Source organism: Juglans regia, chromosome 6 (genome assembly GCF_001411555.2).
Source record: "Juglans regia cultivar Chandler chromosome 6, Walnut 2.0, whole genome shotgun sequence".
Taxonomy (NCBI): Eukaryota; Viridiplantae; Streptophyta; class Magnoliopsida; order Fagales; family Juglandaceae; genus Juglans; species Juglans regia.
Genome location: NC_049906.1, coordinates 30,429,342 through 30,445,924, shown reverse-complemented (window position 1 = coordinate 30,445,924; position 16,583 = coordinate 30,429,342). Strand labels below are relative to the sequence as shown.

The window sequence follows — 16,583 nt, the reverse complement described above, 5'->3', positions numbered from 1 at the left end:
ATGATATAAATGTATTTCTTATTTATTTTTATTAGAGTATACACCCTCGAGTTTGATACCCCGTGTTTAGGTAGAACTTAAGATAAATAATGTAACCAATTTTGGACCACAAAATGAAAACAGAATATTTGGTTGATCGAGAAAGAGAGAAGAAGATAAAGAAGAAAAAGGGGGAGAGGACATTCATTTGATGGTGTATGTTTGAAGAGGGAAGTTGGAATAAAGACCAAAACATGGGGTCAATTTGGTTGGATGGACTTGGGCCATATGGCAATATCAACTACTTTTCTCAACATTGCATACCTATCTATTTTGTAATGTCTTTTTTCATTTCTATTCTTTTGTTTGGAGGCAAAAGATGAATATTGTAATGGAATTGAAGTAAAATTCATAAACTATTTAGGCCTTACAATTTTTTTGCAAAACAATTATTATTTTTAATTTTAAGACCTGGTTTGGATAGTGAGTTGAGATGAGATGCATTGTAAATAGTAGTGAGATGGTAATGCCAATGGAATTTGACAAAACTATCCATTTGACAACATGCCTATCCTAAGAGACTCAAAGAATTATAATTTATAAATTTGTGATGGGAGCCATTCACTAGATATTACTGCATATTTGAGGCAAATCAAATATAGTTGTCTTCCATGGTATTTAAGGTCTTTTGATCACAAGCTAAAACATGATATAAGTCACACAAATACTCGGTTACTACCAAGGATTAAGATTTCCTTTTCAAAGAAAAGATAGTTTTTAGGGTATCATAGAATCAGAGTGGAGAACCATTTCAGTTAAAGAATCACCTATAGATCGTGATGGGGAAGACAAAAAAGGTTTCGGTGGGATTTGCAAAGAGTTGAGGCTTCCTTCCAGCATATCCACAACTCTACTCATTGTTGGCCGATTTGATGGGTTGGTCTGTATGCACCACAAACCCACTATTATCATCTTCTTTACATTTTGCTCATCCTCTTCATTTATGATGCCTTGCATCCATAGTTCTTTATCTAGCTCAAGGTGCCTGTATATCCAATGTGGAAAGTATGTTTCACTGGTATGATTAGTCTCAGCATCTATATTATTTGTACCCCCAACCATTTCTAAAACCATCATTCCGTAGCTATAAACATCAGACTTATGAGAGACCCCTCCAAAATTTCTACAAAATACTTCTAGAGCTATATATCCCACAGTCCCTCTTGCACCCAACATTGATATGATACTATTTTCTCTTGGGCATATTTTTGAAAGGCCAAAATCAGAAATCTTTGGACAGAAGTTCGCATCCAGAAGAATGTTGTGAGACTTAATGTCAAAATGCAAGATTCTTGTGTTACAACCTCTGTGTAAGTACTCTAGTCCTCGAGCTATGCCAACTGCAATCATATATAATGTTTCCCATCCCAATTGATGATCAATTTTTTGTAGAGTTTTTTTGTATATGAACTTCTCGAGAGATCCATTAGGCATAAACTCATAGATGAGAGCTCTTTTAGAACCCTCGAAGCAAAATCCACTAAGAGTAACAATGTTGACATGGGAGGTCCTACTAATGCTTGTAACCTCGTTAATGAATTCCTCTCCATTGCCTTTTGATTCTTTCAAAACTTTCACTGCTACAAAAGAACCATCTTGTAACTTTCCCTTATAGACGCAACCATAGTCTCCTTGGCCTAATTTATCTTTGAAGAAGTTGGTCATTTTCTTGATATCTGAGTAACTATATCTTCTTATTGAAAAAGGTCCATTGTTCCTTAGAAAGGTCTCGACACTCTGATGTGTTGGACTTTCCTTACTAAAAAACTGAACAATCTTAATGGATCTCAATTTTCTCTTGAAGCAGAGGCCAATTATCAGAACTCCAATTACAGTAGATAAACTGGCTGTAAACAAAGAATAAAGATTATGCAGTTATGTAGTGCATAAAGAAAAGTTAATCAAAATTGCTTTTTTTTCTTTTTTGGTGGGGATACAAAACTAAAATTTAAGGATGATCAAATTGGAGAACTGTTTGTGACAAACCCCGAAGAGAGAAGAAAAAAGGATGAAAATAGATATATTACCTATGCCAATCTTCCTCAACCAGTTCGGATTCCGTTTAGCTGTAACTATAAGCAAATATGGAATCAATCAATGAAGTATTAGAATACATGTGCTATAAAAAAAAAAAAAAAAAAAAGCTATGGAAAACTCATCTCAATTACTATAGCCAAAACCAACCCATAATTTCTTTTTTTAATCCCAATTGACTGCATAATATGGAAGTTTTTATAAATGTAAGATGTGCTGCAATTAAACCAACAGGGAAGAAAAGAAACATAATGCAAGAAGGAAAATGAATTGTAAGGTTAAAGGATTTAGTACAGTGGCATCAAGTATAAGAAAGGTAGCAAAGATTTAGTACAGTGGACCTTCAAGAAACAGGAAGATTATATAAACTAATAGCGTAAAGGAGGAAATGAAACAGGATATCATGGTATCAGAGACCTGAATCTGATGTTTTTAATTGATTTTATTTTAACCTTAGACATAGCCAATCCGCAACCATCCCCTTTAGTGGGCTCTGTTTTCTTAGAGTAATTTAGTGCCCAGTGTGCAACATCATGATTCTTGCTCACCAACAATCTGGAAATCCAAAGATTATGTCTGCCAGATGCTTGGGAATTTCTAGGATTTTGCCCATTGTCTTGGAGCAGAGGACAGAATATTTTTAATACAAAGGAGGAAGAGCATCCCTTGAATATGAAAATTTTATCAGAACCAATAAATTTGCAATATTTGAACTCTTAGTCCCTAGCTTTATGTGCCTGAATGTAGATTAGACTGAAAACTAAGGGACTTCAAGAAAATAAAGAAACAGACTATGCAGAATGAATGTAAAGCAAGACCAATCAGTCATTCAAGAGTTCAGATTATGTCATTTTCTACTCCCAAAGAAAATACTCCAAGAAACCATCCGTGTCTAATTTACTGAGCTAAAGTCAAAATTGAAATTTGAAAGCTGCAAGATCTTCTAACCCTCTATGCTAGCTGATGAACCTTTTACTGAGCTTGTGAAGTTGCTCCACTCTGCACATCTACAGGCACATCAACCGAAGACTGGCACGATCTTGAAGAATAGTTTTGCTCCAGTACTTCCTTGTGGAAAGTGGCGAAAGAATATAGATGGAAACTTTTGCTAGCACACTCTATTTCATATATAGGGTAATCAGGAAATGATGTGCAGTTGTAGAAGATGGAGAAATCACTATTATCCGAACTAAGATCCAATTGAGTTCGATGGATGCTGATATTGTGCAAAGGAGCAGGGCATGTGTCCTTATAGGCAGCAGCATTGGCGACTAGCAATGAATAGTTGGCGTAAAAGATATCCTTAATGATATACTCGACATTGGAAATTGAGAAAAATGAGTTTCTGTCTCTACAGATGACCTCAAAGCTGGGGAGGCCACAGAAAGATTCTTGCTCATGAGGTATCCAAAACGGGTAGCTTATATTTAGATCATTGCCACAAGTTCGAGGCATGCAGGCTTGAAATTTTGTGTCTATGGAAAGTGTGTGTTTGGCTAAAGTGAAGAAGATGAAGAAAACTATGCATATATGAAAAGGTTCTGAGGACTTGAAGAGGTTTTGGAGGTCCATTTGGGGTTGAAGGAAGCAAGGAGTAAAGGAAAACAGAGGAAGAAGGAAAGCCTTACTGTGTACTGGAAATGGAAGTTGTGTCTATAGTTTACAATTTTGTTTTGTTTTGTTTTGGTTTATGAAAGGAAAGCCTTCTCATTAATAAATAAATAAACGGCCTTCAAGTTCGATTTTCTAATAATATACTACGAAATCTTCTCTGATCTTTAATGGAAAGAAATTTTAATACTTGTTAATCATTTATCGTGACTGATCTCATACTTACGAACCATAATTGGTAAGATCACAAAAAAACATTCAAAGTAGTCTTATATTGACCCAAAGCTGGAATAATGTTCTTAAACGAGGGTGTGGGCTGAATATTATTCCTAGCCATTAATTTCCTCCCTTTGAATGTTGACCAGATAAGGCTAGCTGTGAGATATTAAAGGATGATTTGGGGTGTGCCCTTTAGAGTTTCAAATTTCATTATCATCCTTAAAATATAAATTAAATAACAAATATTACCTCTTACTATCGGCTTTAAACTTTTGGAACAAGTGGTGATATATTCACATGTTATGATCAGAGCATATGATTAGCTCCTAAGTTCGAATCCTGACTCATCTACTCTTTACCCCATGTAATTTCATGGTTTTTAATGTTTTCTATATAGGGATGATTAATTGAGTTTTGAGTGGTACTGCAATATCACTAGTTGCTACATGAAGTTCTAGCTTTGAACAAATCATGTTATATATAATTTCCTTTGATCTGCATATATATAATATATATATATATATATATATATATATAGCTACGTACCTAGAACCAATTCATTACGTACAATCTGAATATATCTGGTTGAAAGGATCGGAGCTAATAATTAAATGGAAAAGAAGATCAGATGTATATATATAGAAGCAGGGCTGACTAATTAGATTTTTGTAGTTCTCTGATGCTTCTCCAATGGTTGATTCAATTGGTTGCTGTCAACGTTCTCATATACCATTCTATTCTTAACGAATGGTTTATGCACTTTAAATATATATGCCATTATTTATGTTTATCATATCCAATTGAAAGGGGAGAGAGAGCAGAGAAAAACATGTGCTTACCGACTGATATTGAGTCGTTTCGGTTTGGACCACAATTAAGAAATTGAACTCCGTCACGGCAATAGCAGACAAACTGGGAGGTGCTATTATTAGAGCCGCATCTCCCACCTGAGTGCTCACACCCACTACAGGCAACCAGCAACGATTGAGGGTATTCCACCTCAAACCCTTCCTTCAGAGCTTCCTCCAGTAACGGTGCTGCTCCAGCACCCCAAGGGACTTCATTGAAAGCAGTCGTTTTGAAAATGGGAACTTTCATAGTAGCATCGCATAATTTGTTAAATACAGATCGATTCATACTGGACGAAGAGTCGTCTACCGAGCTTCAGTGATTTGTGGATTTGCACCTCATTACCGGCTCATCAGGTAGCTCATGATCGTGCATGGATTTGTGGATTGCTGGGAGTGTTGATTTGGGGTTGGGTCAGGGGTTTTGTGTAGCAGAGGACAAGAACCAGAAGTGTTCCTCAGAAATCTAGAAGGAGAATAGAGACTAGGAGATGTTTGGATTCACAGGACATTTCACCTCATCTCAGCTCAACTCAACTTATCTCAACTCATCTCACTACTATTCATTACTATTCAGCAACTTTAACTCATAAATCTCACTATTATTCACAACTCATCTCATTACTATTCATAATCCATCTCAACTCATCTCAACTCATCTCAACTCATCTTCGAATCCAAACGTCTCCTAAGATCACTAGAAAGTATTCCTCCTTTATTAGACTTAAAAAAAAAACACATAAAACAAAAACAAAAACACAGACTTGAAAATATGGAGGTTCTCTCCCTAAAATATGTTAGGGGGAGTTTCTAATGTGTGATGGGGCTTTCATTTGTTCCTAATTTTACTTTTTCCTGGATTATTGTAGCTTTTGTTTTTCACCAAAAGACGACGTCTATACCCCTTATTATAAAAGCTCTCACTGAGGAAGGGAACAACCATGAATACAACGTGTTCGAAAAATATCAAGATTGAATATAAGGAATCTTTAATTTATACAAACGAACTAAACCCCGAAGTTTTCCTTGCACATAATCATCTCCCATAAAATCTACAATCCTCCCTTTTGTCCATTCTTTAGCTAGAAATCCCGCAACCATATTAGCATCTCTAAAATTACGTTGAAACCGAACTTTAAGCAAACAAACAAGATTCTTCACTTCCTCTCAGAAATCCCATAAAAACAAATATTTACAAATACTCAGAGACAACCATCCAACCATTACACTAGAATCTGGTTCCACCAAAAAATCCCTCAACCCAAGTGAACGACACAGCCGTAAATCATCAGGTAAAGCACGACACTCGGCAATTGTATTTGTCGCTTGACCATAAAAATGAGCTTTTAGGGCAGTTAAAGTAGTTTTTATCCTAAAATTTTTCATTAAAACTATATGAATTAAAATTCATTGACTAATTTTAATAAAATTATATTATGAATCTAAATAATTTCAATAAGCATGTAATTCATGTATTTAATCTCAATTGTCCACTTTGTTTTACCTCATATGCAAAGAAGATAAAAAAGTTATAAGCATATGGTAAAGATAGTAGTTTATGCAAAACAACAAATTTAATACAAGGTACTCATTCATCTCCTAATTTTCTACCGTTTTGAGCTTCAACGATGGGCGGCACATAGGATCCACACGTCACTTTGAGTTTGGATGGCATTTGAAGCACACTCGTCCATCATTTTGTGGCATTGCTTCGGTTAAAAAAATGGTGGTTTTTTCTAATTTTCTAAAAGAATTTCAAGAAAGACAACTTAGAAACTTTATTTAAAAAAAAAAAAAAGAAATGGGCATAACTTAAAAATAAGCAAAGTCATGCCATAAGGACCATTGTGCAAAGAATTCATTATAAGATGCGGGATGGTTGGCTACTCACCTGTATAGGATGTAGCACTCCATACTTTCGCTTAGGATTGTAAATGATACTTCTCTTTCCTTATTTGGATATCAATGTGGTATTATTAAACCTTTACCCTTTACAAATCACCATCCCTAAATTTATATTTAAATTTTAAATTTTAGAATGAGAGATATAAACATACCGCTGAGCATCTTTTAATGTTCCATAAATGCAATCTCTCACTTGTTTTAAACCCTATAATTCAAATGAAAGTTTTAAAAGAAAACTTGGTCCAAACTTACGAAAGATCAATAAGATAAAAGTTTTGCTACACGTAAGCCGGTATGTTAACACACCATTTATAGTGAGATTCATTATAACTTAAAAAAAAACTAAAGCACCCATCATTATTTAATATAGTTTATGTGTAACGTTTCTACATCGGTAATATAATGAGTGTGCAAGGAACAAATTAAGCTTATGAATAGATTTTCATCTAGACAATATTATACTTCTATAAGTTGGAGAGGTTGGGACCATCTACAACAAGCAACTTTTTTAGGATTTTGCCCGAGCCCTTAGTGAACCTGCATTTAGATAGGATATGGGCCATATGGCAATATCAACTACTTTTCTCAACATTGCATACCTTTCTATTTTGTAAATTCTTATTTGTTTAGTTTGCAGAATCAGCATTCCGCATTTCTATTCTTTTGTTTGGAGGCAAAAGATGAATATTGTAATGGAATTGAAGTCAAATTCATAAAGTATTTTGGCCCTGCAATTTTTTTGCAAAAGAATTATTATTTTTAATTTTAAGGCCTAGTTTGAATAGAGAGTTGAGATGAGATACATTGTGAATATTAGTGAGATAGTAATACCAATGGAATTTGACAAAACTATCCATTTGACAATATGCCTATCAGATTAGTATTGAGAATTAGGTTTTGCTATGCATCAACTACTACTCACCACCACACCTCACACCTGACATATTTTTTTTTCATAGAGTGTGAGGTGTGGAGTAGTGAATAGTGACTGATGAGAATAATTATTTCCATTAGAAATTGTGTGTAATCTCAATCCTTAGTATTATTCTTTTTTTACTTAACACAACAGATAGTACCCTTAGACTGTGCCTATACATTCTTGAAACACTATAGTAAACTATTATCATCTACTCTTCAAAACTAACATGTAGTCCTCCCATCAATTTATGGTGCTTTTATGGTTATTTGAACCGCCTATAATTAGATTATGTTGGGAATTTCTTTTACATAAGGACATGATTTCAACTTACTAAGAGACTCAAAAGAATTATAAATTTGTGATGGGAGCCATTCACTAGATATTACTGCATATTTTGAGGCAATCAAATGTAGTTCATGTCTTCCATGGTAACGTCTTTTGACAAGCTAAAACATGATATAAGTCACACAAATACTCGGTTACTACCAAGGATTAAGATTTCCTTTACTAAGGAAAAGATGGTTTTTAGGGTATCATAGAATCAGAGTGGAGAACCACTTCAGTCAAAGAATCACCTAGAGATCTTGACGGAGAAGACAAAAAAGGCTTTGGTGGGATTTGCAAAGAGTCGAGGCTTCCTTTCAGCATATCCACAACTATACTCATTGTTGGCCGATTTGATGGGTTGGTCTGTATGCACCACAAACCCACCATTATCATCTTCTTTACATTTTGTTCATCCTCTTCATTTATGATGCCTTGCATCCATAGTTCTTTATCTAGCTCAAGGTGCCTGTATATCCAATGTGGAAAGTATGTTTCACTGGTATGATCAGTCTCAGCATCTATATTATTTGTACCCCCAACCATTTCTAAAACCATCATTCCGTAGCTATAAACATCAGATTTATGAGAGACCCCTCCAAAATTTCTACAAAATACTTCTGGAGCTATATATCCCACAGTCCCTCTTGCTCCCAACATTGATATGATACTATTTTCTCTTGGGCATATTTTTGAAAGGCCAAAATCAGAAATCTTTGGACAGAAGTTCGCATCCAGAAGAATGTTGTGAGGCTTAATGTCAAAATGCAAGATTCTTGTGTTACAACCTCTGTGTAAGTACTCTAATCCTTGAGCTATACCAACTGCAATCATATATAATGTTTCCCATCCCAATTGATGATCAATTTTTTGTGGAGCTTTTTTGTATATGAACTTCTCGAGAGATCCATTAGGCATAAACTCGTAGATGAGAGCTCTTTTAGAGCTCTCGAAGCAAAATCCACTAAGAGTAACAATGTTGACATGGGAGGTCCTACTAATGCTTGTAACCTCGTTAATGAATTCCTCTCCATTGCCTTTTGATTCTTTCAAAACTTTCACTGCTACAAAAGAACCATCTTGTAACTTTCCCTTATAGACGCAACCATAGCCTCCTTGGCCTAATTTATCTTTGAAGAAGTTGGTCATTTTCTTGATATCTGAGTAACTGTATCTTCTTATTGAAAAAGGTCCATTGTTCCTTAGAAAGGTCTCAACACTCTGATGTGTTGGACTTTCCTTACTAAAAAACTGAACAGTCTTAATGGATCTCAATTTTCTCTTGAAGCAAAGGCCAATTATCAGAACTCCAATTACAGTAGATAAACTGGCTGTAAACAAAGAATAAAGATTATGCAGTTATGTAGTGCATAAAGAAAAGTTAATCAAAATTGCAAATTTTTTATTTTTTATTTTGTGGTGACACCAAACTAACACTGAAGGAGGAAATTATACTGATGTGTTGGCAATGGCTATCTTAACCAGAATTGGGAGTTAACTTGTTAATAACAGGCAAACAGAAAGCCTCCTTGGAACATGAAATAGGTTAAAAAGAAAAAAACGATGGAAAGCAGAAGTATGAACTATCATTAGGCTAGTTTTAGGAATTTTCCAATAGAGGAACCTTATATCTCTAATATTGAAATAATATTTTAAGAGGTGTTCATTAGCCACACCTTGGGAATGTTTGAGTTTTGTAAGCATTCCAAACAAGTATTGCGTATTGATCTCGAAAAGAAACTAGGGTGAAGAGGTATCTTACCAAATGCTATTATCATCACTTTTGATCTGCTGTCCTTCCGACCTGCATAAAAAACAGCAAAAAAGAATAAGCCATTTTATTCGAAAGTTTAAACCATTTAAGCTGAGAAAACCTAATAAATCCAAATTGATCACATTCTTTGAAATCGAACAACACTGAACAAGAACACAAATTTCCAATATAGTATATAGATTTCATAGCAATAAGTTTTTTATTTTTTAATAAAAAAAAGGGGGAAAAAAAAAGCATGAGCTAAAGTTCTTCAAATTAAGATCACCACTAATTAAGGATGAAATTATACTGATCTATTATATTAACATAGCATACGATCAAATGTTGATCAGAATAGTCCTTAAAGTATATATGCTACTCATTAATACGGCACATTATGAATTTCCTAATTAAGATCCCTACTTATCAAACAAATGCGTGAGGCATAAGCTGCAAACATATGTAGGAGGGTCAATATATATAACGTATGCATGTTAAGAGGACATTGGACTTTGGAGGACCATCTAGATATATATATTTATATAATTGTCCCTCTCACAATGTTATTTGCAATTCCGTCCCGGACAGATATGAGTGATGCTGAAATGATAAGACTGGATGACTTTGGTCGAGGAAAAAAGAGAACTGTCTTCCAAGAACTTGTTAAAATTTTCTGTGTTTCAGTTAATTAATTAACAGCTAGCATAACTTGATACCAATATGCTAATTTGAAAATTAAACCTGCATTTTAAAAAGGGAAATATTCTAGTCATAAAGTGATTATACAAAAACAATACCATAAATTGATATGGCTTGATGTGATTAGTTAGATTGTAAAGTTACTTCTATTATAAAGTTGATTTAACAGATCAGATAAAATTACGTCAGTTTGTAGGATTGTTTTTATGTAATTTTTTTTATAAATGTAGCAGTCCTCTTTTAAAGATTGAGTACCAAATCTATTTTCTAAATGGTCATGATCTGCCAATATAATAGAACCTGATTTCTTCGTGATCCTTCTCATTAACAAATAAATAAACGGCCTTCACCTTCGATTTTCTAATAATTTACTACGAAATCTTCTCTGATCTTTAATGGAAAGAAATTTTAATACTTGTTAATCATTTATCATGACTGATCTCATAATTACGAACCATGGGATGCTTTTCATCGCATGATACCATGAGGACTAATGTTGGGTCAGATCACAAAAAAACATTCAAAGTAGTAGTCTTATATATATTGACTCAAAGCTGGATTAATGTGTTCGACGTAAACGAGGGTGTAGGCTGAATATTCCTAGCCATTTCCTCCCTTTGAATGTTGACCAGATAAGGCCAGCTGTGAGATCAGATATTAAAGCATGATTTGTGGTGTGCCGGCCTTTAGAGCTTCAAATTTCATTATCATCGTTAAAATATAAATTAAATCTCTTATTATCAGTTTAAACTTTTAAAACAAGTGGTGATATATTCACATGTTATGATCAAAGCAGATGATCAGGTCCTAAGTTTGAATCCTAACTGATATACTCTTTACTCCATTTAATTTCATGGTTTTTAATGTTTTCTATATAGGCCGGATGATTAATTATCAGTTTTGAGTGGTACTGCAATATCACTACTTGCTACATGAAGTTCTAGCTTTGCACAAATCATGATATATATAATTTCCTTTGATCTGCATATATATATATATATATATATATATATATATCCAAGAGTTAGGTATAGGTGGGCTGAGAAATCCAGATTTTTGCAAGTAAACGATGTGTGTATATGTACTGATGTGATTTTATCTGATTCATTAGATCTACTTTATAATAAAAATAACTTTATAATTTGACGAGTCATATCAAGTCATGTCAGTTTGTATGATTACGTCTTTGTGTAATTCCTTCGTGGTTAGAATATTTTTATTTTTTTTAACTATGCCGGCCTATACCTAATTAAAGAAGAGGAATCCTAGCACATCATGAATTTTGATTAATCTAGCTAGCTAGGGAAAAACAAGAAGATCTAATGGAGGCTTCAGCTTATCCAAATGAAAAAATGATCAATTCGCAAGTCTAAACTATTTTGAATACACTCATCAGCACACAGATCGATGTAGGAATCTTAATTCACATTAATAGTTATATTTAAAAATATTGTTGTTTTAACTTTTTAAAAATTGTAATTTCCATAGCAAAACTCATATCCAATTGAAAGGGGAGATCGAGAGAGCAGAGAAAAAAAATGTGCATACCGACTGATATTGAGTCGTTTCGGTTTGGACCACAATTAAGAAAGTGCACTCCGTCACGGCAATAGCAGACAAACTGGGAGGTGCTATTAGAGCCGCATCTCCCACCTGAGTCCTCACACCCAGTACAGGCAACCAGCAACAATTGAGGGTATTCCACCTCAAACCCTTCTTTCAGAGCTTTCTTCAGTAACGGTGCTGCTCCACCCATAGGGACTAAATTGAAAGCAGTCGTTTTGAAAATGGGAACTTTCATAGTAGCATCACATGATTGGTAAAATTCGGATAGATTGATATTACCGGGCGGCGCCAAAGAGTCGTCTACGAAATAACCATAACCATTATTCCAAACTCCTGGGCTGCATTCAAATATATTGCCGGCCGGTATGGGGGGGAAGGTTGGAGGGCAGCCATAGAATAAAGTTAGGTTCTGAATGGTTGAAGTATAATCATACAAGGTGTTATTCAAAGAGGTAGTCAGCTTTTTTTCAGGACAAAGATTATCCAAGAGGTCCATTCTTGCAATGGTCATTCTGTTTGGGGAGTTCTGGTTCTGGCTGAAATTCAGTACCCGGAACTTTAGCTCTTCAAATTGCAAAACAGGGTATTCATTATTGAAGCACTCCAACTCGAACCCCTTATCCCTATGCCCGCAATAGTCCGGCCGACCACCTCCCCAGTAAGGGAACGAGATGTTTCTAAAGCTTCCACAGTCGTAGGGACGACCGCACTCCACGAAGGAGGAATTATCGTCGATGCAGTAAGATGGTGTAATTAGTACTGTTAAGATGATGAAGAAGGAGATGAGGAGGTCGATGGAAAGTAGAGATGTAGAGAAATATGCAGGGGCCTCCATGTTTGTAAGGAAAGCGGGTGAGGTGAGAGATGAGACGATGATGATGATGATGAGGGTATGTTAATCATGCTAGTGTGGATGCATACATGAGCATATTGTTGATCAATGACTGGAAAACGAAAGAAACAATTGACACAAGTTGACCATAATTTTGTTTGGAGGGAGAATTAATAGGTGATCGATCGAGATTGTTTCAGATAATATTTAATTTAATAATGAAGGAAATGAATATTTTAAATCTATCTTCTTTTTATTACAAAAAAAATATATATATATCATTAACGTAACTTAGAAAGAAACTCCACTGTGGAGATGAAGAGAATTTGGGATGTGCAAGATATATTGACCATGCATTTAAGATTATAAGGAATGAGGAGGGAGTAAGCAAAACGCGTGCTGATAAAATAACTCATCACTCCAACATCTCAAACGTTATCTTCCAAATACAACAAATAAATAAAAATATTTGAGAAATGCTTTGATTACAAACAAGAGATTTTATAAAAATAAATTCATCACCTGATGTGATTTAATGAGATATATTAAATTATAAAGTTATTATTATTGTAAACTAATATATCACATGAAATTACGTTAGTTTGTAAGTTTACTTTTATAAAATTTATTTGTGGTTGTATCAATATTACTCAACAATTTCAAATAACTTTCACCCTAATTTGTGATGGGACAAAAATTAGGGTTAAAAATTGTGATGATGCTTTTATTATTATTATTATTATTATTATTATTATTATTATTATATATAAGAAATAGGCATTATTTCATTCCATGAAAGAAGTAAGTTACAGTTGTGACTCAAGATAAGAGTCAAACTACACATCTGTTGTAAGCTTCCCAGCACACAAATTTCTTTGAGAATTCTATGCCCATAATCACCACCACAGAGAGGCAAAAAGCGAAGCAAGCTATTCTCTTAGTTAGATAGAGCGAGAAGCAAGAACAGTAGGATGAGAGATGCAAAATGCCACTCAAACCCAGAGCTAGATGGTTCTCCTCGAAATGCGTTGAGGCGCAGCAGTTGATTAGACATCTAGGGATAAAGCACTATTTCGATGTGGGGCATGAGAGGGAGACTCCATAGAGAATGTATGAGTTAGTAACAATGGAAAATATGAAGTTTCTTCGGCAACGGTTTTTTTTTCCAAGCAAGATGCAAGAGGGGACGAGTGTGTCTCAGCACTTAGACAAGATGGAGAAGATTTTCATAGAATTTATAGCGGTGAGAGTCAAAATGACTGATCATGATCAGTGACCGCGAAGTTTGCTGAAGTTAAAGAAAGTGAAATTTTGGTAGAAAAGAAAGTCTATTTGAGATACTCTTTCAGCTTCCATCTAAAAGAGAGCTTGAACACACCTTCTTACTAGCCCATAGAGAGTTCTTCCAGGAAAGACCAATCATCAATACCAGTTCTGCCAATCCAGTATAAAGAAAGTACTTAGTATCCCTCTAGCATACTAACTAGAGAACAACATCGGTTTAACTCTAAAGGGGTACAAATAGTGTGGAGTCCAAGAGATGGAGCTAATCTTCTGACTGGACTCTTGCTTTTGTGCCTTCTTGCAAGAGAACGGGAAACCTAATGCTTTGGTATTGTCTTTAACTTCTAGAAACTCTCAACTGAAAGTATCATTCTCTGTATAAAACAGAGATCAATCATCATCCACCTCCAAAGGAGGAAAGTGTATCCAACTTCCATCCTCCTAAAAGGAGGAGAAGGAAAACCACCGCATTCCTCCAAACGAGGAGGGGTGCTCCTGTTATGGACATAAAGTCTAATAGTCTAATAGTCTATTTCTCTTTATTTTTATCTAGAAAATATAATGAAATACATAGAAAATAATTAGAAAATGCTAAAAGGACATCTACAAACAAAAAGAACCGCATGGACTAAAGAAAAACACATGGGCCCAGCCTAAACAAAAACAAGGTTCAGCCTGTTTGCAAGTGGGAGTGCAGCCCTTAGGATTTCATCTCTTACTTCAATCCCCCCCCCCTTCTTCTTTTTTTCCCTGCTTCTTCCTCATTTTCTCTTCTGCGTCCGCCGCCCACCTCCACAGCCGCACGAGCATTAGTCCTCCATCGTCCCTCTCAACCAGCTTCACCCACCATCGTCCCTCTTGCCCAGCTTCACCCACCATCAGCAACCTCCATATGGGTTTTGAGTTTCTCTTCCACCTTCGCACAAGCACCGGCCACCTCCAACCGCACGAGCATCGGCCATTGCTTCCTCCACCGGCGTGCATGCTTCCTGGTCCTACACAGGTGGCTCATCACCGAGCTTCAATGATTTTTGGATATGTGGATTTGCAACTCACCACCTGCTCATCAGGCGGCTCATGATCATGCGTGGATTTGTGGATTGGTGGGTGTGTAGATTTGTGGGTTGGGTCATGGGTTTTGTGTAGTATAGGACAAGAACTAGAAGTGTTCATTCAAAATCTAGAAGGAGAACAGAGATTGAGATCACCAAAATGTATTCCTCCTTTATTAGACTTGGAAAACAAAAACACATAAAACAAAAACAAAATACAGACTAGAAAATATGGGCAGGAAGGAAGTGATGGGGAAGTTTTTAGAGAGAAGTTGGAGGTAATTCTCTCTCTAAAATATGTTAGGGGGAGTTTCTAATGTGTGATGGGGCTTTCATTTGTCCCTAATTTTACTTTTACCTAGATTATTGTAGCTTTTGTTTTTCACCAAAAGATGAGGTATATGCCTCTTATTATAAAAACCCTCACTGAGGCGAAGGAACAACCATGAATACGTGTTCAAAAAATAAAAGTTACATCAAGATCGAATATAAGGAATCCTCAATTTATCTAAACGAACTAAACCCCCAAGTTTTCCTTGCACATAATCTTCTCCCATAAAATCTGCAATCCTCCCTTTTGTCCATCTTTAGCCAGAAAATCTGCAACAATATTAGCTTCTCTAAAATTATGTCGAAGCCGAACCTCAAGTAAACAAACAAGCATCTTCACTTCCTCCCAGAAATCCCATAAAAACCAATATTTACAGATACCCGAAGACAACCATCCAACCACTACACTAAAATCGGATTCCACCAAAATATCCTTCAACCCAAGCGAACGACATAGCCGTAAATAATTAAGTAAAGGACGACACTCCGCAATTGTGTTCGTTGCTTGACAATAAAAATGAGCTTTTAGGGCAGTTAAAGTAGTTTTATCCTGATCTTTTTCATTAAAACTATATGAATTAAAATTCATTAACTAATTTTAATAAAATTATATTATGAATCTAAATAATTTCAATAAACATGTAATTCATGTATTTAATCTTAATTGTCCACTTTTTTTTACCTCATATGCAAAGAAGATAAAGAAGTAAGTTATAAGCACATGGTAAAGATAGTAGTTTATGCAAAACAACAAATTTAATACAAGATACTCGTTCATCTCCTAATTTTTTCCGTTCAACCAAAAAAATAAAGAAATATATGTTTTATTTTTCAATTTTCTGCCATTTTTGTTAAATACAATGATGAAAAAGTTAATATATATATATATATGTTTAGTTTTATAACATCTTAGTACAATAAATTATAAGGAGTTAAGGCCCAGGCGTTGTGAGGCCCGGACCAGTGCGTAAAAAGGCCCAGCCTTTGTCTTGGTAGTTTTCCGAATGATGCTGTTTTGGAGGTAAGAGTCTTCTTCCTCAGCTGCCTCCCGATTTCTTTTCCCTCTCTTTCTCATTCCTATTTCTTTTTCTTTATGTTTTTCCCCCGCATCCCTCTCTTCCACGTTACTCTTTTCTTTCCGGTTTCATTTTATTTTCTTGTCGTTGGT

General features: G+C 35.1%; 2 protein-coding genes across 3 annotated transcripts; both read right to left on the bottom strand.

Moving 5' to 3' along the window:
- Positions 1-601: 601 nt before the first annotated feature.
- LOC108998577 (LEAF RUST 10 DISEASE-RESISTANCE LOCUS RECEPTOR-LIKE PROTEIN KINASE-like 2.1) lies at positions 602-5,276 on the bottom strand. 2 transcript variants are annotated; one of them, XM_018975153.2, is made up of 3 exons: positions 4,743-5,276; positions 2,067-2,111; positions 602-1,886 (listed from the first exon to the last, which is right to left on the bottom strand). In XM_018975153.2, exons 1-3 carry the CDS (start codon positions 5,038-5,040, stop codon positions 757-759), a joined length of 1,473 nt encoding a protein of 490 aa, XP_018830698.2. In that variant the 5' UTR covers positions 5,041-5,276; the 3' UTR covers positions 602-756. The 2 variants fall into 2 exon arrangements, with proteins under 2 accessions (XP_018830698.2, XP_018830705.2); XM_018975160.2 differs by having other exon boundaries at positions 2,067-2,105.
- A 2,645-nt stretch (positions 5,277-7,921) lies between these two features.
- On the bottom strand, positions 7,922-12,893 carry LOC108998552 (LEAF RUST 10 DISEASE-RESISTANCE LOCUS RECEPTOR-LIKE PROTEIN KINASE-like 2.1). The gene is made up of 3 exons (XM_035690919.1): positions 11,900-12,893; positions 9,662-9,703; positions 7,922-9,230 (listed from the first exon to the last, which is right to left on the bottom strand). Exons 1-3 carry the CDS (start codon positions 12,750-12,752, stop codon positions 8,101-8,103), a joined length of 2,025 nt encoding a protein of 674 aa, XP_035546812.1. The 5' UTR covers positions 12,753-12,893; the 3' UTR covers positions 7,922-8,100.
- Between the last annotated feature and the right edge of the window lie 3,690 nt (positions 12,894-16,583).

Excerpts from the sequence above, each read along its gene's own strand:
- LOC108998577 (XM_018975153.2), bottom strand. The coding sequence starts at position 5,040 with ATGAATCGATCTGTATTTAACAAATTATGCGATGCTACTATGAAAGTT. Across the intron at positions 2,112-4,742 it reads AAACGACTCAATATCAGTCG|TTACAGCTAAACGGAATCCG; the intron begins GTAAGCACATGT and ends ATTTGCTTATAG. Across the intron at positions 1,887-2,066 it reads GTTGAGGAAGATTGGCATAG|CCAGTTTATCTACTGTAATT; the intron begins GTAATATATCTA and ends CTTTGTTTACAG.
- LOC108998552 (XM_035690919.1), bottom strand. The coding sequence starts at position 12,752 with ATGGAGGCCCCTGCATATTTCTCTACATCTCTACTTTCCATCGACCTC. Across the intron at positions 9,704-11,899 it reads AAACGACTCAATATCAGTCG|GTCGGAAGGACAGCAGATCA; the intron begins GTATGCACATTT and ends TTTTTTATGCAG. Across the intron at positions 9,231-9,661 it reads AGTGATGATAATAGCATTTG|CCAGTTTATCTACTGTAATT; the intron begins GTAAGATACCTC and ends CTTTGTTTACAG.